The sequence below is a fragment of the Mesoplodon mirus genome, assembly GCF_964341445.2.
Source record: "Mesoplodon mirus genome assembly, chromosome: 1".
In the NCBI taxonomy this organism is placed as follows: domain Eukaryota; kingdom Metazoa; phylum Chordata; class Mammalia; order Artiodactyla; family Ziphiidae; genus Mesoplodon; species Mesoplodon mirus.
The window spans coordinates 57,276,406-57,303,420 of record NC_138976.1 but is presented as its reverse complement, the minus strand read 5'-3'; the positions used below and the strand labels follow the sequence as shown (position 1 = coordinate 57,303,420).

Here is a 27,015-nt window from a genome sequence, read left to right as displayed (position 1 = left end):
CAGGGAACGTGGTTTGAGCCCTGGCCCGGGAAGATCCCGCATGCCGCGGGGCAACTAAGCCTGTGTGCCACAACTACTGAGCCTGCTCTCTAGAGCCTGTGAGTGCAATTACTGAAGCCTGCATGCCTAGAGCCCTTGCTCTGCAGCAAGAGAAGCCACTGCAATGAGAAGACCACACACTGCAACAAAGAGTAGCCCCTGCTCGCCACAACTAGAGAAAGCCCACGCGCAGCAATGAAGACCCAACACAGCCAAAGATAAATAAATAAATAACTTTATTTTTTTAAAAAATCTCATTTCAAGTGATCATTTCAGCCTTTTCTCTCCCAGTGAGTGTCCCCACCTTACCCCCCTCCTTAACCACAGCTGTTAACCAGAAGCAGAGGTAACTGAGTTAAATGCCATTGGATCTCTGTTATCAGTAGGTGAAGAATTGGATGCAAAGTAGATCTGAATAAATAGCCTTAACGGGCTGGGTAGAAGGAATTAGAGACATTTCAGAAGAGGAGATTGAGAAGAACCGAGACTCTGAGAAAGAAAAAATGAGAAATTTACTTAGTCACTATAGAATAGTTGTACTGGTTTATGGCTACAGGAGAGATCAGAAAAGTAGGCCTTCTCAAGAGACTGCACATATACTGGCCTTTTTGTGTTTTGCTTATTTCTGAACAGATTTTTAACCTTTTAATTTCTTATTTGTCTTTTTTTGGAAAGCATTATGGAAAGTAAATGTTTTAGTATGAAAGAGGTATGATTTAAGAAGCATAACAAACAGAGAAGGCAATAAACATGATTTTCTATTTTGCCTACCCTCTTGGGAGGCTGCTATCAATATTAAATATTAATATCAGTATCTTGCCAGTTTGATCACCTCTGATACCTTGCTCCAAGAGACAGAGGGAGAATGAAAGGGTCAGGAGTCTATCATTGAAAACACAGAGATGGGGATGAACATGATTGAAGTAAATAGAAACTATGAAGGATGTGAACAGAATGCGCATCAGATCTCAGAGTGCCTGAACTGATGAGCCCCAGGGCACTGTGTGCTGGAGGTTGTGCAAAATACAGGGACTCCTTAGATGGATAAAACCATCCTTGTACTCTTCAATGAGTTTACAGGCTAGCAACTGAGAGTATATGAGAGAAATACAAGGACATGTAACTTTATAGTCTGGATATTACATTTTGGGGAACCTTTTACTCTTTGAAAGTGTACAGATTAAAAATATGAATTATTTCAAGAAGGATTTAGTTATATTCATGAGAGAATAGATTATAAGAAGATAATAAGGGGAGTTTGTTTTTGACAGCAAACCTGGTAATGGTTGCAGTTATTTGGTACCAGTCACTGCACTAAATAGACACTTTTCCACATTATTTTGTGCGATGCTCTAATACCATGAATTAGGTGTTTGCTATATTTTACAAATGGAAATTGAAGCTTAGAGAGGTGAAGTAACTTGCCCAAACTTACACAGCAAGTAAGTGGAAATGACATTAGGTCAGGACATCCTGATTCCAGAGCCCACATCCTTAACCTAAAGCTATATTGCTTCCCTCTCTAGAATATATATAGAGATTAATTTTTCTTCTGTAGAGCACACCTTAGAACTCTAAAATCAATAAGAAAAAGGCAACCAATAGAAAAATGGACAGAATAGGAAACCCAAATAGTCATTAAACATCTGGAAAGATGTTCAATCTCAGTAAACAGTAAAATGAAAACTAAAACCATAATGGGCCCCATTTTACACCTCCCAAAATGGTAAAAATTTTAAAGCCTGGTAATTTCAAATGCTGGTGAGGATGTGAAGTGGCCATAACTCTTATTTACCGCTAGTGAGAATATGAGCCGCACGACCACTTCTGAAAATGGTTTGGTATTACTCAGTAATGCAATATGCAATCTGAGTTCTTGTTCAGTTCAGGGTATAACAATAGACCAGAATTTCAGTTACATTTAAGTAATGTAATTGGTGATGGAGTAGAGGGGAAAGCATCTGGTCAAAATAATCCTGAGTATAAAAAAATAGAAGAGTTAATAAATATATTTGAAGGCTTTGCCCTTAAAGGGATGATGATATTAGCTATATTTTTATTGCATGGTACAGGTTGAGAATTATATCTATAAGTTTAGTCAAGAAATAGAAATGTAATGTGCATCTGTTTGAGAATAACTTTTGTTATACATTACCTAAATCTTAAATGGTATATACTTCCTACTCATTTCTACCATTCTGTTAGAATACTGGTACCCAGACCCCAATCTTGGTATTATGTCAGTTGAAATTGTCAGCTGCTGACACAGGCAGATTTTTACAACATAGGGGATTTGTTGATTAGGACCTATGGACTTCAAATCTGCTTTTAATAGATATCCCCAGATGAAGCGCTCTGCACTAAATTTGCCAAACATACAACTTCTCCAGGATATACTTATTTGGTGAATGTGGAAATCCCTGAGCATGATATAATTCTCTCTCCTCACACATCCTCTATCAAAATCTGATATCTTATCAGGAACACCTAGGGCCAACTGGAAAAAGATTGTTACCTAAGTGTTTTCCAAAGAAATTTTAAGATAATTTTGGCCATAGAGTTTGCATGCTGATTGATGCTGTGCTTTTTGCAGGGGAGGATAGGAGAGCTGGAGCTGCAGTTAAAACATGGAAAAGAAGGTCCTGAGGAGGTGCAATACAAAAAAAGCACAGCCTGGCTCTGGTAAGGGGATGGCTTTCTGTGCTCATTATTTGTTATGGGAAATGAACTGTGAAGGAGAAGGTGACCACTTTAAAGGCTTTAATGTTGGAATTTTAACCTCTATATGAGCCTGAAGGCAAAGGGCTGAAGATGTGATAAGTGTATTTTCTATTTCCTCCCCAGATCAAAGAAGGAGCACTTTATTCGTGGTTTTTAAATATTTTTATTGTTTTCTAAAGCAGTGTGGAAATGATTTGTTTTTCCCTTTTTCCCTATAATTGATTATTTTATATGCTTTTGAATGAAAATTGAGGTTTTCCCACTCATTTAGTCAAGGAATACCCTTCCACTCCCCTGCTCCTCCCTCCCCAAGACATCTTCATTATCAGGAGCAATTTTACCATGTCAAGGCTTTAATTTGTTTGGCAGATGTCCCCCAGTGAATTCCCACTATATTATCTTGAAATGTGTAAGTGCTGGCACATTAAAAGCAATTTAAATTGTTACATGGGTTGTGATGAATACCTTGTCAGATTAATGTTGCAGCAGCCTAAATCTAAGTAAAGTGCCCAGAATCTAAATAGCTTTTCCTGTAGCCACAGGTTTCTTTAATATAAAAATCTGTTCAAAGGTTACTTGGTTTCAGTTTTTTATTTACTAACAATTGGCATATGTAGAAAAGCAGAAGCTGTGTGTGTGTGTGCACGTGCGTGCATGTACACTTGTACGGTTAACTAATTCTATTCTAAGTTACATTTCCTAGATTCATTTAAAAAATAGCAATGCAGTTTAAAACGTTATGACATTGGATTTAAGATTAGAGATTAAGAATTTGGATTTCGCTTCCTATTTGCTATTTTCTTTTACACATAGTTTTAATTTCATCTTCTGAAAATGATAATTTGGGGAGTGGTCTGTTAGCAGTACTCTTCCAAATATACATGGTGACATATGGAATGGAGGATGTGAGAGAGAGATGGAAGTCAAGGATAACTCCAAGATTTTGACTGTGAATAACTAAAAGTATGGAGTTCCCATTTACTAAGATGGGGAAAACTATAGAAAAGCAGGTCTGTCTAGGGTAGAAATCAGGTTTGAGACTTGCTAAGCCTGAGATACCTAATTAGATCTGCAGTTTGGAGATATCAAGTAGGTTGTTGACTGTGAGTCTAGAGGTCAGGGGTAAGGTCAGGGCTGGATATATAAATTGGGGAATCATCATCATATCGACTGCATTTAAAATCACATTGCTGGATGAGATCACCTGGGGAATGAGTAAAGATAGAACAAAGGTCAGAGGACTGAGCCCTGGAGCACTTCAACATTTAGAAATGGGGGACATGATGGGGGAGCCAGTAAAGCAGATGGAAGATTAGTGTTGTAGGAAGAAAACCAAGAGCGAATGGAATCGTAAAAGCCACCTTAAAAGCTGAAGGAAGAAAGTGTTTCAAGAAAGGAGCAACCGATTGTGTCAAATGCTGCTCTGAGACTACAGAAGATGGAGACTGAGAGCTGAGCATTAGATTTGGCCTCTTGAAAGTCACTGGTGACCATGAAGGAGCTGTTTTGTAGGAACAAAACCCAAATTATAGAAGGGTCTAGAGAGTGGAAAGAGATAAACTGGAGTCATAAGTATAAGCTACTCTTCTAAATGAGTTCTGATGTGTGAGAAGCAGTGGAATGGGGCAGTAGCTGGAGGGCTTCTTCTTTTAAGATGGTAGATATTATCATGTGTTCACAAGCTAAGGGGAGTAATACAAGTGGAGAAGGAAAAATTGGTGATGCAGCAGAGAGAAGGGAGAGTAGGTAAGAGGAGGGAACTAATGGAGGGTGTGGCCCTACCTAGAAGTACAGGCAAGTCATCATCTGTCAATATTTCACGTTGACCAGTAAAAGAATACACTGAATGCACTATTCTCCATTTAGGAAGACCAAGATTGGACAATACGTTTTAGAGAAATTTACTGTCAAATGGTTTTATAAAGTACAAGTTTAAGGAGCAGTTTGCAACTATCTGAAAAACTTGGTTCTTAAGAATGACTCATTCTCAAAGAGTGCTGAACAGCTAAGATTTTATTATATTTCAAATGCAAATACAGTTATATTTGCAAAACTTTTATGATAGTTATAAAAACTTTGAATTTATGAAACTCAAAATGTATAGTGAACATGTTTATGATATCATCTTTGGAATATAAATTTGGCAGTCGATTGTTTTTCACTTTATCTCAAGACTCTTATATGAAAAAAACTGTGAATATTTTAATTGAACATACCTTTCTTTAAATCCATAAATGTAAGTATTTTCTTTTAGTTCAATTTTATAACCAACACTTGTTTTTTTATTGAGGTATGATTGACATATAACATTATATCAGTTTCACGTATACCATAGCGAACATTTTAGATTTTATTTTGTATACATACATAGCGAAAATTCTATTATCTACAACTTGAAAGCAGTAAATTGCTGTTTTGGTGAGCTCTTGTGCAGAAAAGAGAGAATGTTTTAGTCAGTTCAGGCTGCTATAACAAAAATACCATAGACCAGATGGCTTAAACAACAGAATTTATTTCCTACAGTTATGGAGGCTGGGAAACCCTTGATCAAGGTGACAGCAGACCTGGTGCTGGTGAGGGCCTGCTTCCTAAGTTTGCAGATGGCTGCCTTCTCCTTGTAGCTTCACATGGCAGAGAGCAGAGAGAAAGGAAGCTCTCTCTGGTCTCTCTTCTCTCTTCTTTTAAGGACACTAATCGCATTCATGAGGGCCCCACCCTCATGACCTCCCAAAGGCCCCACCTCCAAATACCATACATTCAGAGTTAAGATTTCAACATGTGAATTTGGGGCAGCAGGACACAAACATTCAGTCCATCACAGAGAATAATATAAAGGACACTTGTATACCCAGCACTCAGTTTAAGAGATGACACCATGAAAACACTGCCTATACATTAGTTGCATTCACCTCCCTCCCTGCCTCTACTAAGTAATCTAAGGACTAGGAAGATGAAACCGTCTTGGAAATGAAGCCCTTATTACAGTTCTTTCACCTTACACTAAAATTCTACATGGAAGTTTTAAGATCTGGAGTCATTGTCAGAGGTTCTTATTAATTGATGAATAAGCAAAAAGATTGGTTTCTTGCTCTACTATAAACTCTCATACCTATTTTCCATTTGTATCACAGGGTTCGAGACATGTTGACTGATGAGGTCACCAAAGCAGCTGCAAAGTAAGATCCATTTATTCTCTTACCAGGAATTTTCTATAAATAGTTTTCTTCCTCACAGGTATGAACAGTTTCTCCTTTTCTGGCATTTCATTACTTTAAGGATTTAAAGGACTTTTCAGGTTTTTTTTTTTTTTTTTTTTTTTTTTTTTGCGGTACACGGGCCTCTCACTGTTGTGGCCTCTCCCATTGTGGAGCACAGGCTCCGGACGCACAAGCTCAGCGGCCATGGCTCACGGGCCCAGCCGCTCCACGGCATGTGGGATCTTCCCGGACCGGGGCACAAACTCACATCCCCTGCATCGGCAGGTGGACTCTCAACCTCTGCGCCACCAGGGAAGCCCTTTTCAGTTATTTTTTTAAAAATCAGCTGTTATCCTTTCTCATATTCAGTTAATTCTTACTACATGTCTTTCTGTGAAAATACGGAGGAACCAGTACAGGCACATAACTTTACATCAAAGTAGTGCCCATGCTGTACACCTAACAAAATGCCCTGTGCTTTGGCTTAGATTTAAAGGATTGTGATTTAGTACAAGGGAGAAAAAATCTTTGCTAATGTGAATTATGTCTATTTTACAAACAGGTGATTAAATCTCAACTGTGAACTGGTAAATAATTTAAGGTAGTACCTCCTTTTTTTTTCCTGGTGTTATTGGGCCCAGGGTAGCTAAATATTGAATTTTTTAATACTAAAAACTAATGTGAAGACCCAGTAAAAAAGCAATTTCCATCATATCCTTATGGTTGTTTTAACAAAAATAACTTGAGTGTTGCTACCTTGAGGCTTTTTATTTATCTTAAGCCAACTCTTACTAAGAAAATTATACCTTAGTGAACTTGCTTGAACAGTCTCTTCAGGTCCCTTTGTTAGCAAGCTGCCTAATTGTTCCTGGTACTAAGTTACACGTCAGTTATACACTTTTCCTTTTCACTATTAGCCTTAGCTTGCTGCTGTTTGACTTCCTTTCTTTTTATTCACCAAATAATATAGATATACCTTTGACCCAGAGAATTTCATATGTGAAAGTCTATATTATCTAGAAATATTTAACTAGTTTATTTTTCTCATGTCCTAGAACCTTCTGTAGCTACATAGATTTTGCCTAAAAAACAAAACCCAAAAAACATCATCTACCTTAGAGTTCGCTTTCCACCCGCAATTTCTTAAGCAGGTACTTCACTCTAAAACCTGATCTCAATACCTGATCACTACTCAGCCTCATGTCTTCTGAATATAGTGGTAATCCTCCCCTACACTCAATTCCATGGGAGGCAATGGGAAGTATCTGTTGACAAAATGAAAACTAAAGTACAGAGAGGCTTTGATAGGGACTCGTTTGTGTCTGTTTATCTAGTTTGGTGAATTGCAGACACAGTGGGAGAGCACTCAGCTGCTTATTGGAGGGGAGGAGGTGCTGGGATGGGGGGCTGCCTTTAGCCTTTACCTTTCATAGCTTGTTCTATTATGTAGTCTACTTAGTTCCTGTTAAAAACAGTGCTCTGACATTTGCAACAAAAGCTCAAATGCTGAAGAAACTAGCAGGTTTCTAATAAAACAAACTGTAATTTTGCCTCTCCAGTAGTTTTGGCAGATTCCATTCTAAAATTTTAGTTCACCAAGACTTTAATCTTAGATTTGCAAAGCATCATTTCATGACTAATACCTAAAAAGAGTGTGTTCACATTCTCAGTGGTATGGAGTAAAAATAATTTATGTTCTCATGGTGTTACCTTTTCATCAAAAATTTCCAAGTATTTTATAGACCTTATCTTATTAAAGCAATCCTGACAATACTAGGCATGACAGCAAGTGAGCAGGAGATAGTTAAGGTCCAGAGGCTGAGAGATTAATGATAGAGTGGAAGAAAAAAATCACTCTGCTGCCTTCTCTTTACTTTTTCCCACTGACTTCCTCCAGTCATGTGAGGACCGCATCACCATCTCCTGCCAGCTTAGCCTTCTATTCCTTGGACCATGGCTGCCACAGGCTACTTTGGGCCAATGTAGGGCTTATTTTGTTCTGAGGCATAAATTAAATGTAGGAAGTAAAACACTAATCACAGCATTAGACTGATTTGCTCATTTGAGAGCATTTTAAAAAGCATCAGGGATAGGACTAAGGGAGAATCAGAACACAGATAAAACCTGATGATTGATGTAAATTTATTTTCATTGTTAATAATTAAATAGATTTGAACCTGAAGATAAAAATCCCCAAAGGATTGGGTCACTTTACTAATATGTAATGTAATACTTTGTCCCTAAGAAAGCATCATTGTAGCTCATCCTTCCTTGAGCTTTTTAATTAGGTTAATGGCATCTGTTTGTTTCAAAGGACAATTTAATTAAAATGTCAGTGGTGTTGCCTAGATAAATACTGCACTGATGCTGACATGTTATTATGCAAATTAATCACTGCTGCTTGACTGGTAGGGGATAGATACGTGATCAACAAGGTGAAGAGTTTTTGCTGAACCTATTCTAGAGTTTCACCCGGCCAGCTCCTCCTTGAATTTGTCTCACTGTGTATGTATGGAGTGTCTTCTCTCCATAACTCACTGCAAGGCAAGTGGGGAATGAAAAGATGTTCAAGAGCTAGTCACCGGTGGGAGGGAGACGCAAGAGGGAGGAGCTATGGGGATACATGTATATGTATAGCTGATTCACTTTGTTATAAAGCAGAAACTAACACACCATTGTAAAGCAATTATACTCCAATAAAGATGTTAAAAAAAAAGAGAGAGCTAGTCACCGTACCTTTATGAAATGTGTAACTTGGCCTAAGCATGCATTGTGACTGTGGGCTAGTTTTTCCTATTCAAAGATTAATGTCCAAATATGCATTTAGTCTGCATCCAAAGATCTAATCACCAGTGACTTTAAATACATTTTATCCCATTTTACAAGAACAATACGTGCTCAGGAATGTCAAGACCAGAGAAACTTTTGAAATACAGTGATTTGGTGTACTGTTTTAAAACTGAGGCTAAATTCTCTTTCAGAATTTCAGGGTTAAAAAGACACTTTTTATGTCATCTTGACTAATATTCTTTTTTTTTTTTTTTTTTTTTTTTTTCGGTATGCGGGCCTCTCACTGTTGTGGCCTCTCCCGTTGCAGAGCACAGGCTCTGGATGCACAGTCTCAGCGGCCATGGCTCATGGGCCCAGCTGCTCTGTGACATGTGGGATCTTCCCGGACCGGGACACGAACCCATGTCCCCTGCATCGGCAGGCGGACTCCCAACCACTGCGCCACCAGGGAAGCCCTTGACTAATATTCTTGTTTTAAAAGGTTTTGATACCCAATTTCTGGTGACCATCTAAGAATTTCTCCAGGGTGATAAATTCACTGAGAATTTAAAACTTTTTAAAATCTTACTTCAGGGATTCGTGACCACTTTGTAGCAGAACAGGCTTCAAGGTATTCTCAGTTAAAGGAAAGGGAGAATATTAAAATAAAGGATTTTTTTTTTTTTTTTGCGGTACATGGACCTTCTCACTGTTGTGGCCTCTCCTGTTGTGGAGCACAGGCTCCGGACGCACAGGCTCAGCGGCCATGGCTCACGGGCCCAGCCGCTCCGCGGCATGTGGGATCTTCCCGGACCAGGGCACGAACCCGTGTCCCCTGCATCGGCAGGCGGACCCTCAACCACTGCGCCACCAAAATAAATAAATAAATAAATAAAGGATTTAATTTTGATTTTGTTAAATGATTTTCTGGCTAGGGCACCTGGGCATGCCCACATCTTGCCTTGCTTCCTGGGATTTTATTGTTAGCTATAGGAGTTCCCAGTAATCCTCACTGCAAAACTGCTTCAACCTCAAGTCTTCCTTTCTGTTTTCTCCCCCTGCCCCATCCCTCAGTGTAAATGTTGTTGTCTTATCAATGTATGACAGGCCTCATGGAGGAATGATCTAAGAAGAGATGAACAAAATGATTAAGAGTGCAGAGCAAGCCTTCACTGAGCTTAATCACCCCAGAGTAGGAGAGAGAAGGAAGGAAGGAATGGATGGATTGATAGAACTTGATAATGGCAAGTCCTGAGTTCCATTCTTACCAAATGGAAACAAAAATGCAAGAACACGGGTGTATACTAACCTTTTGATACTCACTAACTCACATGTTCAGTCATGACTGTGGCCTAGGGCCGGAGACACTAGGCTTGCATGGGGAGCAGGGCTGGAAATCTTCCTCATCCCGCCCATCTGTTCTATTCCTGCACCAGGGTAAGCAAGGGAGTAGTTCTTGGATGTACACACTGATTAAAGTTCAGCTCTCAAGTCCAGGTTTGGGGAAGCATTCTCTGCATTTATGGAAACCCACAATCGTAGAACTCCCTGAGAATGGAACTGTCCGATGGTAAGGGTGCTGTGTTGCCTGAGTTCTGTTATGACGAAGTCAGCAAGCCAAGAGCATCTCATCAGTGTCCCACTGGGGATTTTATTCTATAGGCTCACTTTGGAATTATGGAATAATACTAAATGTACATTTTCCAGTGGTAAGTGTATTTAAAAGATTCAGTTTTCTTGATACCAAATTCATAAGTCAAACTTAAGATTTTATTGCCAATATTAGAAAACTACCACTTGAGTGATATAAAAAGACAACTCTCTATGCAAATAGTCTAAAAACAAGCCTTTTTTTGCATCTTATCTAGGGTTTCTGAATTATGTTACAGACTGACTTTAAGGTTGCTGGCTTTGGCATATTAAGAGAAAGAGGGGAAAATGATAATGGTGGAGGAAAGCTGCCGGCATGTCGAGTTGCTGTTAAAGTATGCCGTCTGAAGTGGTTCACTAGAAGCTGATTCCACACACCAGTGCTTTAGAAAAGCCAGGGGCCAGTTGCATTCTGCTGGGTTTATTCACACAACTTTCCTTTGCTGTGTTTCCAAAACAAATCAATACATTTTTATATTGGCCAAAGATGACAGTGAAGAAGATGGCTTGGGAAATGTAAGGTCTAATGATGAAATAAAAATTTTAGGAAGAAGAAGCTTAGATGTATGAGCTTATTAGATTTTTTAGGTTACCCAAAGCATAATGACCATAATACACTTATAAGAAGAGTTAAAAATCAGCACTAGTGTCAGAAGGAGGAAAGAAGCTGCTGGCATCAGGGAACCAACAGACCTGTGTTTACAAGGCTCTGTGAAGGGATGGAAGTGCTTTTGACCTCATCTGCCCTCCCTATAATAGCACCTTCTCTTCTCCCGGTTAATGCCCCCAAATCCTCTCTTGGAATTTTTTTCTTTTTAAACAGAGACAGCCCAGTGGTCAAAGGCAACGCACTGCTAGCCTTAAGCAGCCTTGCTGTCGTCGTTTCCAGACATGAAGCCAGCCTCTCCTCAGACTCTGAGGGTGTCCTGGAGGTGAGTTAAGGGTGATTAGAACCAGTTGACCTTTGGTTGTGTAACGTGTGAAAAGTGAGACTTCTCCTAAAGCCTGGCCCTGAATTTAGGAGGTTACAGTCATTAGCTGTGCTACCCTATGCATCTTTATACCGTAAGCCTTAGTGGCCTCTCAAACACTTTTCTTTGCTGCTTTTCTGTTTTGCTTTCTCCATCACAGTTAAGTGGTCATTTCCATTTGAAGGTACCAATTTTATGCAGCAGGGCTTGTCTTTTTGTGATTACATCATGGTAACCAATCTTAGGAGGTTAACTAGGCTTACTGAAAGTGAACAATGATGTCAAAAAAATGATAAATAAGCAGTGTTTACTGACTGAAAAAAATTGCACTTTGCATTTTAATTGTAGATGTCAGTGACAAAGTGCCTATTCATTTTTTGCAAGGCATTTATTTCTTAATTAAACATGTGGCAAGCTGGCCAATGTTCATTTCCAATGTACTTTTTCAGATAATTCATATCTGTGAAAATAAAAAGGCATGGACTTATTCTTCTTTTAAGCCCCGTTTTCTGGTAGCTATCATTATCTGGAGACAATATAGTCAAGTGGTTAAAAAACACAGGCTTTGGAGTAGGAGAGTCCTAGATTTAAATCCTAATACTTGCATTTACTAGCTCTATGGCTTATTGTTGGTAATCTCACCTTTCAGAGCCTATTTCCCCATCTGTAAAATGGGGATAACAATACTTACCAGATAGGATTATTGTTAGGATTAAATGAAGTAATATATGTAAGGCACAGTGGCTGGTAAATAGTCAGTAATAGTAACTATTATCATCAGCATCATCACTTCTTGCTGCAAAAAATTGGGCTTTATTCAATGCTGTTCAGCCTATCTCTGTCCCCACAGAGTGCCTGATGGACCATTTGTATTCTTTTTTCATGGTAGGGTTTTTTGGTGGGTTCTTTTTGGGCAAGAAGCCAACTCTAATTTAAATTAAAAAGGAACTAGAAGAATAAGGAATCTGGAATCCCATGGAATTGAAGGCAAAGCTTAAAAACTGAGTTGGGAGAAGAACAGGAGGCAAGTTGGGGAGTCCACGCACAGGTACTGATGAACCATTTCAGCAGACCACCCCTACTGGGATGGATCTGCTATAGTCATTTACTGTCTTTGCGTCACTCACTTAAGATTCGTAATCCCGTGGGTCCCATGCCTACACCTTCAGCAGGGTAGGATGAGTAGCTTGATTGAGCATTTAACCAAGCTTTAAATCATGGAGGAGGGAATTCCCCAAAGGGTGTTATTACCATTAAACAAGAGAATAATGCTGTGTGGCAAAAGCTACAAATGTGTATTACATGTGGGGAAGGGAAGGAGGCCAAGGAGTTATCGCATGAAGGATAAAAATGTAGTTAGTTACCATATGAAAATTTACCTTTAAGCCCAGAATTTTATTTTAATAATGAGAAAGATGAAAATTTTTTAGAGTGGAAATGTTTCATATCTTTGAAAGAGCCATGGAATACTTTAGCAGAGGCAACATGCTAGGTAGACCTACAACCTAAAAAGTAAACATGCCTTCCTAGGATCCCTTCGTTTTGGTGTTATTTATGTCAGACTACCAGTTGTACAGGTCATTTGCCCCAGTAATAACTGGAGGTCTATCTCAGAGTTTGGGCTCCAGGCCCTTCTATTCTTTATTCCCACAACCTTTGTCCTGTGCTGTGGCACATGGTACACAAAACGTTGAGAAGCCTCACAAGCCAAAGATGGGGCTTTGTTTTTATTCTTGATAACCTTGCCTTTGGCTATTACTCAACATAAACTCAAGATGTCATTATTTGATTAAAGTTGAAGTTTTCAAACTTCATTCAAATCTGCATTTGACCAACAACTAAAGATCTTAAGAAGAAGGTCTTGTCTGATTCAAGGAATTAATTCCAAGGTTTCTTAACACCGCATCGACCTTTATAGTTTGCACCACTTGTGTGTTACCATGTGAGTTAATGAATGTTTTTTGACATCCATGGTCATGAATGATTTTTTTTTAATTTTCTTTATTTTTTTGGCTGTGTCAGGTCTTAGTTGTGGTGCATGGGCTCTTCGTTGTGGCGTGCGGGTTTTTTCTCTCTTTAGTTGTGTCGCGTGGGCTCCAGAGCATGTAGGCTCTGTAGTTTGCGGCACGTGGACCCTCTCGTTGAGGCGTGCGAGCTCAGTAGTTGTCACGCACGCAGACTTAGTTGCCCCGCTGCATGTGGGATCTTAGTTCCCCGACCAGGGATCGAACCTGTGTCCCTTGCATTGGAAGGCAGATTCTTTACCGCTGGACCACCAGGGAAGTCCCTCATGAATGATTTTTTTTTTAAACCAAGTTCTCTTTTTACTGAGCTGGGTTTTGTTGTTGTCGTTGTTTTGTTTTTTGCATTCTCTTTCCTCTTCTTTTCCAAACTGAAGATCATTAATGTTTTCTTACTTACTTGGCTAGGCAAATGTGATGATTCTTGAGTGATAAGTATAGTGATAGTAAGCAGAAATGCTAGAGATGGTAAAAAACATTTTGTCAGCTGCTTTATTGAAATGACAAGTCAGAAATGAGAAAGTTTGAGTTGGTTTCTCTGCACATCTCTCCCTTTAACCACCATGTTACCCTCACTGAACACAGGAGAGCTCTAAGGAGCTCCCAGATCTGTTCTGTTTTGCAGCCCTCATCCTCTCAGCTCTGCTAAGTCTTGTATGAAAGGTAAGTCTTATTCACATTGGGGCACAGGTGAAGATATGTTTTTGTCAAATACCTATCTACTTCATGCAGTCCTGGCAGGTGAAGTTTAGTTTTTAATAACAGCACTTCATTCTTTCATACAGAAGGAGGTTGTACCCTGATTCTAGAAATAAAGTTTAGGTTTTTTCTTTTTTCCCATTATCATTTCATGTTTTCCTTCATCTGCAGGTTCAACCTAATTTCCTTTCAATGAAAGTGTGGGTTTCCATGGTGTTTGATACTCTTCTGGTCATTGTCGATAGCCATTACCAACCCAGAGGACAACTTTTCTCCTGGTTTTATTATGTAAGTTCGAGAAATAAAAAATGATTAGAAAACTCAAGAGCTGATTCTTATATCAACTGTTCATGTGAAATCCATGATATAGTGTAAGTCTTAGCTATACATTAGATATAAGTCTCAGCCTTGGCTGTATATTAGAGTCACCTGGGAAACTTTAAATATATATATATATATACACACACACACACACACACACACATACATATTGAAAAAGAAATACTGATGTATAGGCCTCACCTCTAATGTAATTGCTTGGGAATGGGTCCTGGGTATCAGCGTTTTGAAAGCTTTCTAAGTTATTCTGATGTGTAATCAGGGTCAAGCGCTACAGTTGTAGTAAAATAAACGTTGGCTGAAGATGGAGGACCGTGAGTTTCTGGTCTTAGTTTTTTTCATTGCAGAGTATGTGACCCGGGGAAGTTCAGTTAATCTGTCTGGACCACTGTGTCCTTGTTTATAAAATGAGGTGATTGAGCAATATTAGCTACAGTGATTGTAGCCCCAGCTTTACCTCTTATTAGTTTTGTGACTGTTGACCTGACACTTACTTAACCTATCATCTTATTTTCCCTTCCTGTAAAATGAAGGTAAAAATGAATGCTTTGCCAACTTTGTAGAAGATTGTGAGGATCAAATTATATAATCTACAGGAAAATGTTTTGCAAATGTGAAATGCTCTATAAACACAAAGTAATATTGTTGATCATAAAAAAGCACCTGTTACTTAGTCATTCTCTTTCTTCATGCTTATATGCTAAGATCTGAAGCAAATTGAAAACACACTTTGTTGGTTTAGGTTTCATTTTCCCTTTATTGGCTGTAGTGCTTGCTTTATTTCTGTATCTGCATGGAATTATTTTGGTTCTGCCTTATCACTATCCATTGCTTAGGGAATTATAGGGATCATGGGACAATCAGCTGAGTGGCAGAGGATTACAGTTGATTTGAATAAAAATATAGCACAAGTCCTGAACTGTTGCTAAGATTACGATTTTAGCCTGAAACTTCATTGCCTTAGGTCTTCTTTGTACAACATTTTGTGTGCCTCTGTCCTCCTGCCCTTAGGAGGACCTGGTATGTATCCATCTGGGGCTTAGGGTCTGGAACTAGATTTTTTTTTTACTATACTTGAGGACAAAAAATGACTTACTAGATAACGTAGAATTAAATGGGAAGGTAGATTTTGCTCAAAGAAGTACTTTGTTTACGATGATTTGTTTTCTGTCAGAAGTTTTCTTATTTCTTTAATGATGGATGAAAACCTTGTTAACTTATATGGAGGTCTTTACAGTAGCTGTCTGGTTCAGATATTCAGCAGGACAGGATATTGTATTAGACTTCTAATAGCGCTGCTTAGTTCTTGCTATCCAATAAGAATAATGTCTTTACTAGCCAGCTCGGGGTTGCCTCTTACCTTTGTGATTCTTGCATTATTATACTTTTTCAAAGCCCTGTTTCAAAAGCTACTTTCTTTATTTCCCTTGTCTTAGCAGCTGGGTCATTTTGAGTAGTGTCGTCATTGTAATAGTGTTATATTAACTTAAAGAATCCCTTAGTTCATGTTTGCTTTTTATCCTTAAAGTACTAAAGCTTAGATAGCAAATGAGTATAGAATTAAAAACACTTTTTAATGTGTTTTGACTGCAAGGGACAACACGGCCTTTATGGTGTGTCTGAAAATTTGAAGTGGGTAATACTGAGGAATGATAAACGGTCTTTCTTCCCCACTTGAGACATATTTATAAATTATATAATGTCTGGTGGAGCTCTCTAACACAGGACTCTTGTAGAAGCTGTTCATATTCAGCTGCCCTGTCATTTTATTAGGGTTGTTATTCATTTCTTTTCCCATAATTACATATAGGAAAGGAGCATATAGAGCTCTCCATTTCATTTTGAATAGCTGGTTATTGCTTTGTAACCAGAGGCTTTTAGGATTTCAACTTCCTTTTTAATTAAAAGGAATTAACCCCCTGTAGGAAATAATCCATCTACTGGGAAGCGTTCCCACCAAAAATTTTGGGAGATCTGCCAATAGATCCCTGTGCCAAACGTACACTTATCCCTCTGTAACTAAACTTGAACTGCCCTCACCCTAACCCCTTTTCTTTTCTCTCCCAGAAAACTCCTGGCTTTCTGGACATTTATAATGTGGCTTCGTGGTTTCTGCAAGCTTGGATAGCTTCACTTGGGGTTTCTCATTATATACACATGTGGGCTTTGAAAACACTGATATTGTTTCAGGCTTTATAGTGAGGGAATTCACACCCTTTAAAAGGAGACACTTATAATTAGTTTTTTTCAAATTTAAAAGGGTATTATTAGTCAACCGATTGCCTAGTAGCAAATTGTCTTACTAAGAGTAAGAAGGTGACCCGTAGGTAAACACAGAAATAGATTTATTTATTTATTTATTTTAGATTTATTTAAAAGAATTTTTTGGGGGGTGGCAAGGTTGGATTTAGGAGAAGCTTGCATTGTTGTATAGCGCTTTTGTGATAGGTGTGCGTCCTTCATGTTTTAAACAAAAGGCCAACCCCCTGTTTTCTTTCTTTGGCATGTCCTAGAAATCCTGTTCTGGTGAAAACACAGCTAGTGCCATTGCACGTTCTGCGGCCGCCACGGCTTTGTCCCTCCTCGTGCCAGTTTTCATTATCTCTTGCAAAGAGAAGGCTGAGGAAATCCTGAACATGCTGACTGCCAGGTTACCTGGGAAACCAAGTGCTGATGAGTCTCAAGCCGTGCAAATCCACATGGGCCTTGCTTTGGGGATGTTTCTCTCTCGCTTGTGTGAGGAGAAACTCAGGTACAGTTTATTAAAATATTCCTGTTTTTCCTCTTTGTGACTTATATGGAGGATTTGTCCCTCTCTCTCCCCCATCCCCGGACCCTCCCTCCCTCCCTGCCTCCCTCCCTCCCTCCCTCTCTCTCTCTCTCTCTCTCTCTCACACACACACACACACACACACACACATTATATCTGAGCAATTTGTGGTGCTCAACTTTTTGAGATGTGCAGTTTGATCCTTTATTCTCCTTTATGAATGAATTTGTCTCTCTAAAATACCATCACATAGACTAATGTGTTTTAAGGGTTCCTCTTTTTAAAGTGATCGATTACTTGAAAATCATTTCATGCTTAGATGAAAGCCATGTGTAATAGACATGAGGAAAGTCTAATCATATGGTGCTATAAATTTTAAAAAGCTTCTTTTTTCCCCTCTGGTTTATAAGGGTGCAAGTAATTACTTATTCTTTGTTGATATCACTATAAAATGGGAGGAAAAGATCCGGGTACCCCTGTGCCTGAGGGTGCGGGAATCACTGAATCACCTGAGAACTGCATGTACCCAGTTTTAAATATTGCTTTTATCCTGCGCCCTGGCTACATTTTTGTAATCCTTAAAGAGTCTTAATCTCTGCATATTATACTGTGCTTTATTCAGTATGACTGCTCATTTTTAGACTGCTAGCTTTACTCTTGAATGGAGCTAATAGAATATCAAAGACCCAGGTGGAAAATTCCACTAAGTGGGAAAGTTTTCTGGTGCACGAATCTACTTTAGTTTTGTTGCTCATTATATTTATCCTTTATTTTATTACTGATCTTAGAATTTTATATATCCAGATTGATTGTACTGTGGTACAACATGAGTATTTGGGGATCATGAATATTTAGATGTCACTGATTTGGAATTTCAGCCCCATTTTCCTGCATTGGAAATAGTAGGGATTGTGGGGAGAGGCATTCTGTTCTGATGTTAGCTGTTCTTAAGCTTCCCTAGTTGGCAGAAATTGTCTGTCCAAAAGCAAGAAATGGTGTTGATGTGGGTAAATTGGGTGATATTATGCTATATTTAGATTTCTGTTTGAAACCAGTGGTTAAGTTTACATTTGTAATTTACATAGTTTTGTGCAAACATCCATATGAGAAACCTTTATGAGAACTGCTATTGATCTAGGGAAATACTGTATTTCAGATGCTCATTTTCAGCCCTTGGAAACATCTGTTGGATGATTGGGAAGATTGGCTTAGTCTTTGTGATCATAAATGAAACATTTCTAGAATATTCATTTTGTTCTATTCACCAGTATTAGTATACACAGGCCTGGTTCTGGACGTGAACAAAAAGCTGCCCTTTGCATGTGAATTGACTGTTACATGTCTTGTGTGGGGGACAGAACACAAAGTATTTTTATAGACTTAAAACGTGAGAGCGATTTTTTTCCCCCTTTGCTTCTATGCTACAAATGGCGGTCTCTTCACCATCTGTGTTCATGTTCTTTCTTCAGTATCTTTTCAAGCTACTTGTTTTACAACTAAAAATGAGCCATGGCAGTTTAATTCCAGGCAACGCATTTCATTCTATCCTGGCTCTGGCTCCCTTCTTCCTTAGTTTAGGAGGAGATGCTGCTGGTTTTAGGGCTTGACAAGCTTACATTTGTGGTTAATTTAATTATGCTACCTGGAGAAACCTATGGTGGTTCCCCTAAAGCATCCTTTCTGGTTCCTAGATTGCCTTCCACCCCTGTCTACCCTACTTGACTTTGCACCTGCAGGAAACCCTGGGGAAGGACACCAGGAAGCTCTTCCTGAGGCGGACTGCCCACAGAATAACTGCAGATTTTAACTTTGCCATAATGATCCTGTATTTGATAGCATTCTCCTGCCTGGTGTGTTAGTACTGCAGCCATTAATATAATTATTCATGGTTCCCACCTTCCTAATTTCATAGAGCAGAGGAATCTGAAATATTTGCCTTTTAGTACTAATAAATATTCTACTAGATAATGACAGTCTCACCAGATAATGACATTTTTGGAGAAAATTTCTATTTTTCTAAAATTAAAGTAAGTGTTTTGAGGGCTACTAACTCTGAATAATCAATGACATCAAATAAGTGGCCCAAAGTGGCCCCTTAGGAGAACAGGATCAGGACAATATCTTGGTCTCAAGAATGAAAAATCACTTTGTAGAAAAGAATTTGACATTCAATCCATCTTTCTTTTTATTTTATTTTATTTTATTTTTTTGCTGAGGCTTATGAAAAATCTCCTGAATTTAAATTCCAGTCTAGAATTTATTCAGAAAAGTATATTATTCCAAAGCTTGCTTCTGTCATAACTCCCAGAGGAGACTAGTAGGGTCTCTTTAGCATTTGTTTAGGACATTTAAGTACATTTTACTCCAGAGAACAACTATAATAGGGCTTATTTAGTTAAAGCTATTAAAATTGTGTGTGCCTGTGTGCATGTTTTCTCATTGCAAAATGTACTCCTTCACCTCAGGCAAAACCACTATAGTCTTGGTTGGAGAAGATATTATTTAAAGTGTGCTCTGGCTGGCTGGCATTCCTGGGGCTGCATTCCACTCAGCATGGTCTGAGGCAGCAGCAGGAGAGCTGACATGTAGGGACCCCTTGATAATAAAGTGTCGGTGATGAAGCCCACAACTCTGCCTGAAAAAACAGACGTAGACCTACCTTTTCAGTTTTATTTTACTCTAAATGTCATAGTTCTCACCAAGACAATTAAAAAAAACCACATCAATTACTGTATAAAGGCAGAAAAATATAGGGCTGGGTTTTTCCCCCCCTTTAAAAAAAAAAACAGAATAGAACTGAAAACCTCCATATTTGAGACATGAAATCAGAAGTTATAGCCTTTGCAAGAAAGATTTGGAATGATTATTGATAATATCAGCTTAATGGATTAGTAAATATTCTGAAGAAAGTCACTTTAGCATTCCTAGAAATAATTTTTTGGAATTCTGAGCTTTGTTCTTATTTTCCAGTGATTTTAAAATTTGAATGAGCTGAGAAAATGCAGAAGTAGCAGTTTTAGGGTTTATTGGTTTGCAAGTGAGTATAATGTACAGAAACCCAATTATTGAATAAATTCTCTGACTCAGTTTCTCTGTCTACAAAATATATGTGAATCATCAATATTGTTATTTGCTACTTTTATATATTTTTTAAAGAAATGCATTTTCAATAAAATATTGAGAGCAAAATACTACATAATAAATATTTTGGACAGTTGAATGATTTTAAGTAATTCATTTTTCCCTCTTGGTCTTTACCCAGTGATATATCTGGCCAACAGATGAACCTTCTTCTGATGAAGTCTTTGGATGCTCTGGAAAATTGCTGCTTTGACACTAGTCTTGAATACAAGTATGTTGATTCCATTCCCTCTCTGATACTCAGAGATTAGTTCTTTCTTTGCCATAAATTATACATTCTATGGTGAAATATTTGTAGGACCCGGTCTTGAATTCCTTTGTGTAGAGATTTCAGTAATAATAAAAAACTCTGTAATTAAAGCTTACTTGTTCTGAAACCCATGTTTCAGAAATAGGCGGTTTGTTTCCATACAAAGCAACAAATGTCATTTTGTGGCTGTCATTAAGGTACCCATACCTTAGATTCTGTCTTGTACTTTACCATATGAGGCGTCTATCTGGGGACTTGTATGTATGAAAACCTTTTTAAAATCTGTTGAAAATATTCTTTCAATTTGATTTGACTAAGAGAGTCTTTGACTCATGATTTGGATTTCCCTATGAAATTCAATGTCAGAGGAATCAAGATAGAAACAAGCAGATAGTGGATTCCTCAAGCCACGGGCTAGTGTGGAAGATGGCGGAAGAGTAAGACGCGGAGATCACCTTCCTCCCCACGGATACACCAGAAATACAGCTACACGTGGAACAACTCCTACAGAACACCTACTGAACGCTGGCAGAAGACCCCAGACCTCCCAAAAGGCAAGAAACTCCCCACATACCTGGGTAGGGCAAAGCGGAGAGATCCGCACACAGAGGATCGGTGCCGAGCAGCACTCACCAGCCCGAGAGGCTTGTCTGCTCGCCCGCCGGGGCACGCAGCGCTGGAAGCTGAGGCTCGGGCTTCGGTCAGAGCGCAGGGAGAGGACTGGGGCTGGTGGCGAGAACTCACCCTGAAGGGGGCTAATGTGCCACAGCTAGCCGGGAGGGAGTCCGGGAAAACTCTGGAGCTGCCGAAGAGGCAAGAGACTTTTTCTTCCCTCTTGGTTTCCTGGTGCGCGAGGAGAGGGGATTAAGAGCGCTGCTTAAAGGGGCTCCACGGATGGGCGCGAGTCGCGACTGAAAGCGCGGAGCCCAGTGACAGGCGTGGGACGCTGGGGCTGCTGCTGCTGCCGCCAAGAAGCCTGTGTGCGAGCGCAGGTCACTGCCCACACCGCCCTTCCGGGAGCCTGTGCAGCCCGCCACTGCCGGGGTCCCGGGATCCAGGGGCGGCTTCCCTGGGAGAACGCACGGCGCGCCTCGGGCTGGTGCAACGTCACGCCGACCTCTGCCGCTGCAGGCTCGCCCCGCACTCCCTGCCCCTCCCTCCCTCCCGGCCTGAGTGAGCCAGAGTCCCCGAAGAGGCTGCTCCTTTAACCCTGTCCTATCTGAGCGAAGAACAGACGCCCTCCGGCGACCTACACGCAGAGGCGGGGCCAAATCCAAAGCTGAGACCTAGGAGCTGTGAGAACAAAGAAGAGAAAGGGAAACCTCTCCCAGCAGCCTCAGAAGCAGCGGATTAAAGCTCCACAATCAACTTGATGTACCCTGCATCTGTGGAATACATGAATAGACAACACATCATCCCAAATTGAGGAGCCCGGAGTCAGTGCTGTGCCTCTGAGGTGGGAGAGCCAACTTCAGGACACTGGTCCACAAGAGACCTCCCAGCTCCACATAATATCAAACGGCGAAAATCTTCCAGAGATCTCCATCTCAACACCAGCACCCAGCTTCACTCAACGACCAGCAGGCTACAGTGCTGGACACCCTAAGCCAAACAACTAGCAAGACAGGAACACAACGCCACCCATTAGCAGAGAGGTGGCCTAAAATCATAAAAAGTCCACAGACACCCCAAAACACACCACCAGACGTGGACCTGCCCACCAGAAAGACAAGATCCAGCCTCATCCACCAGAACACAGGCACTAGTCCCCTCCACTAGGAAGCCTACACAACCCACTAAACCAACCTTAGCCACTGGGGACAGACACCAAAAACAACAGGAACTACGAACCTGCAGCCTGCAAAAAGGAGACCCCAAACACAGTAACATAAGCAAAATGAGAAGACAGAAAAACACACAGCAGGAGAAGGAGCAAGATAAAAACCCACCAGACCTAACAAATGAAGAGGTAATAGGCACTCTACCTGAAAAAGAATTCAGAATAATGATGGTAAAGATGATCCAAGATTCTATTTCCCAGATACAAAATCTTGGAAATAGAATAGACAAAATGCAAGAAACAGTTAACAAGGACCTAGAAGAACTAAAGATGAATCAAGCATCGATTAAAAACACAATACATGAAATAAAAAATACTCTAGATGGGATCAATAGCAGAATAACTGAGGCAGAAGAACGGATAAGTGAGGTGGAAGATAAAATAGTGGAAATAACTGCTGCAGAGCAAAATAAAGAAAAAAGAATGAAAAGAACAGAGGACAATCTCAGAGACCTCTGGGACAACATTAAACGCACCAACATTCGAATTATAGGGGTTCCAGAAGAAGAAGAGAAAAAGAAAGGGACTGAGAAAATATTTGAAGAGATTATAGTTGAAAACTTCCCTAATATGGGAAAGGAAATAGTTAATCAAGTCCAGGACGCACAGAGAGTCCCATACAGAATAAATCCAAGGAGAAATACGCCAAGACACATATTAATCAAACTGTCAAAAATTAAACACAAAGAAATCATATTAAAAGCAGCAAGGCAAAAACAACAAATAACACACAAGGGAATCCCCATCAGAATAACAGCTGATCTCTCAGCAGAAACTCTACAAGCCAGAAGGGAGTGGCAGGACATACTTAAAGTGATGAAGGAGAAAAACCTGCAACCAAGATTACTCTACCCAGCAAGGATCTCATTCAGATTTGATGGAGAAATTAAAACGTTTACAGACAAGCAAAAGCTGAGAGAGTTCAGCACCACCAAACCAGCTTTACAACAAATGCTAAAGGAACTTATCTAGGCAAGAAACACAACAGAAGTAAAAGACCTACAATAATGAACCCAAAACAATTAAGAAAATGGGAATAGGAACATACATATCGATAATTACCTTAAATGTAAATGGACTAAGTGCTCCCACCAAAAGACACAGAGTGGCTGAATGGATACAAAAACAAGACCCATCTATATGCTGTCTACAAGAGACCCACTTCAGACCTAGAGACACATACAGACTGAAAGTAAGGGGATGGAAAAAGATATTCCATGCAAATGGAAACCAAAAGAAAGCTGGAGTAGCAATTCTCATATCAGACAAAATAGACTTTAAAATAAGGACTACTAGAAGAGACAAAGAAGGACACTACATAATGATCAAGGGATCGATCCAAGAAGAAGATATAACAATTGTAAATATTTATGCACCCAACATAGGAGCACCTCAATACATAAGGCAAATACTAACAGCCATAAAAGGAGAAATCGACAGTAACACACTCATAGTAGGGGACTTTAACACCCCACTTTCACCAATGGACAGATCATCCAAAATGAAAATAAATAAGGAAACACAAGCTTTAAATGATGCATTAAACAAGATGGACTTAATTGATATTTATAGGACATTCCATCCAAAAACAACAGAATACACATTTTTCTCAAGTGCTCATGGAACATTCTCCAGGATAGATCATATCTTGGGTCACAAATCAAGCCTTGGTAAATTTAAGAAAATTGAAATTGTATCAAGTATCTTTTCCGACCACAATGCTATGAGACTAGATATCAATTACAGGAAAAGAGCTGTAAAAAATACAAACACATGGAGGCTAAACAATACACTACTTAATAACGAAGTGATCACTGAAGAAATCAAAGAGGAAATTAAAAAATACCTAGAAACAAATGACAATGGAGACACGACGACCCAAAACCTATGGGATGCAGCAAAAGCAGTTCTAAGAGGGAAGTTTATAGCAATACAATCCCACCTTAAGAAACAGGAAACATCTCGAATAAACAACCTAACCTTGCACCTAAAGCAATTAGAGAAAGAAGAACAAAAACATCCCAAAGTTAGCAGAAGGAAAGAAATCATAAAAATCAGATCAGAAATAAATGAAAAAGAAATGAAGGAAACGATAGCAAAGATCAATAAAACTAAAAGCTGCTTCTTTGAGAAGATAAACAAAATTGATAAACCATTAGCCAGACTCATCAAGAAAAAAAGGGAGAAGACTCAAATCAATAGAATTAGAAATGAAAAAGGAGAAGTAACAACTGACACTACAGAAATACAAAAGATCATGAGAGATTACTATAAGCAACTCTATGCCAATAAAATGGACAACCTGGAAGAAATGGACAAATTCTTAGAAATGCACAACCTGCCAAGACTGAATCAGGAAGAAATAGAAAATATAAACAGACCAATCACAAGCACTGAAATTGAAACTGTGATAAAAAATCTTCCAACAAACAAAAGCCCAGGACCAGATGGCTTCACAGGCGAATTCTATCAAGCATTTAGAGAAGAGCTAACACCTATCCTTCTGAAACTCTTCCAAAATATAGCAGAGGGAGGAACACTCCCAAACTCATTCTACGAGGCCACCATCACCTTGATACCAAAACCAGGCAAGGATGTCACAAAGAAAGAAAACTACAGGCCAATATCACTGATGAACATAGATGCAAAAATCCTCAACAAAATACTAGCAAACAGAATCCAACAGCACATTAAAAGGATCATACACCATGATCAAGTGGGGTTTATTCCAGGAATGCAAGGATTCTTCAATATACGCAAATCAATCAACGTGATACACCATATTAACAAACTGAAGGAGAAAAACCATATGATCATCTCAATAGATGCAGAGAAAGCTTTCGACAAAATTCAACACCCATTTATGATAAAAACCCTGCAGAAAGTAGGCATAGAGGGAACTTTCCTCAACATAATAAAGGCCATATATGACAAACCCACAGCCAGCATCGTCCTCAATGGTGAAAAACTGAAACCATTTCCACTAAGATCAGGAACTAGACAAGGTTGCCCACTTTCACCACTCTTATTCAACCTAGTTTTGGAAGTTTTAGCCACAGCAATCAGAGAAGAAAAGGAAATAAAAGGAATCCAAATTGGAAAAGAAGAAGTAAAGCTGTCACTGTTTGCAGATGACATGATACTATACATAGAGAATCCTAAAGATGCTACCAGAAAACTACTAGAGTTAATCAATGAATTTGGTAAAGTTGCAGGATACAAAATTAATGCACAGAAATCTCTGGCATTCCTATATACTGATGATGAAAAATCTGAAAGTGAAATCAAGGAAACACTCCCATTTACCATTGCAACAAAAAGAATAAAATATCTAGGAATAAACCTACCTAAGGAGACAAAAGACCTGTATGCAGAAAATTATAAGACACTGATGAAAGAAATTAAAGATGATACAAATAGATGGAGAGATATACCATGTTCTTGGATTGGAAGAATCAACATTGTGAAAATGACTCTACTACCCAAAGCAATCTACAGGTTCAATGCAATCCCTATCAAACTACCACTGGCATTTTTCACAGAACTAGAACAAAAAATTTCACAATTTGTATGGAAACACAAAAGACCCCGAATAGCCAAAGCAATCTTGAGAACGAAAAATGGAGCTGGAGGAATCAGGCTCCCTGACTTCAGACTATACTACAAAGCTACAGTAATCAAGACAGTATGGTACTGGCACAAAAACAGAAAGATAGATCAATGGAACAGGATAGAAAGCCCAGAGTTAAACCCACGGACATATGGTCACCTTATCTTTGACAAAGGAGGCAGGAATGTACAGTGGAGAAAGGACAGTCTCTTCAATAAGTGGTGCTGGGAAAACTGGATAGGGACATGTAAAAGTATGAGATTAGATCATTCCCTAACACCATACACAAAAATAAGCTCAAAATGGATTAAAGACCTAAATGTAAGGCCAGACACTATGAAACTCTTAGAGGAAAACATAGGCAGAACACTCTATGACATAAATCACAGCAAGATCCTTTTTGACCCACCTCCTAGAGAAATGGAAATAAAGACAAAAATAAACACATGGGACCTAATGAAACTTAAAAGCTTTTGCACAGCAAAGGAAACCATAAACAAGACCAAAAGACAACCCTCAGAATGGGAGAAAATATTTGCAAATGAAGCAACTGACAAAGGATTAATCTCCAAAATTTATAAGCAGCTCATGCAGCTCAATAACAAAAAAACAAACAACCCAATCCAAAAATGGGCAGAAGACCTAAATAGACATTTCTCCACAGAAGATATACAGACTGCCAACAAACACATGAAAGGATGCTCAACATCTTTACTCATTAGAGAAATGCAAATCAAAACTACAATGAGATATCATCTAACACCAGTCAGAATGGCCATCATCAAAAAATCTAGAAACAATAAATGCTGGAGAGGGTGTGGAAAAAAGGGAACACTCTTGCACTGCTGGTGGGAATGTGAATTGGTACAGCCGCTATGGAGAACGGTATGGAGGTTCCTTAAAAAACTACAAATAGACCTACCATATGACCCAGCAATCCCACTACTGGGCATATACCCTGAGAAAACCATAATTCAAAAAGAGACATGTACCAAAAT

At 39.2% G+C, this 27,015-nt stretch overlaps 1 protein-coding gene across 6 annotated transcripts in view; it reads left to right on the top strand.

Moving 5' to 3' along the window:
- FOCAD (focadhesin) overlaps window positions 1–27,015 on the top strand; it is a 318,435-nt gene that overhangs the window by 227,810 nt on the left and 63,610 nt on the right. For all 6 annotated transcript variants that reach the window (XR_014293267.1, XM_082612332.1, XM_082612335.1 and 3 more), the window contains 6 exons: window positions 2,633–2,721; window positions 5,892–5,936; window positions 11,200–11,308; window positions 14,239–14,355; window positions 16,920–17,158; window positions 20,439–20,528. Coding sequence is in view for 5 of the 6 variants with exons in the window: in XM_082612332.1 (XP_082468458.1) it covers window positions 2,633–2,721; window positions 5,892–5,936; window positions 11,200–11,308; window positions 14,239–14,355; window positions 16,920–17,158; window positions 20,439–20,528 (689 nt within the window). In the remaining variant the exon portion in view is untranslated. The remainder of the gene's footprint in view (window positions 1–2,632; window positions 2,722–5,891; window positions 5,937–11,199; window positions 11,309–14,238; window positions 14,356–16,919; window positions 17,159–20,438; window positions 20,529–27,015) is intronic.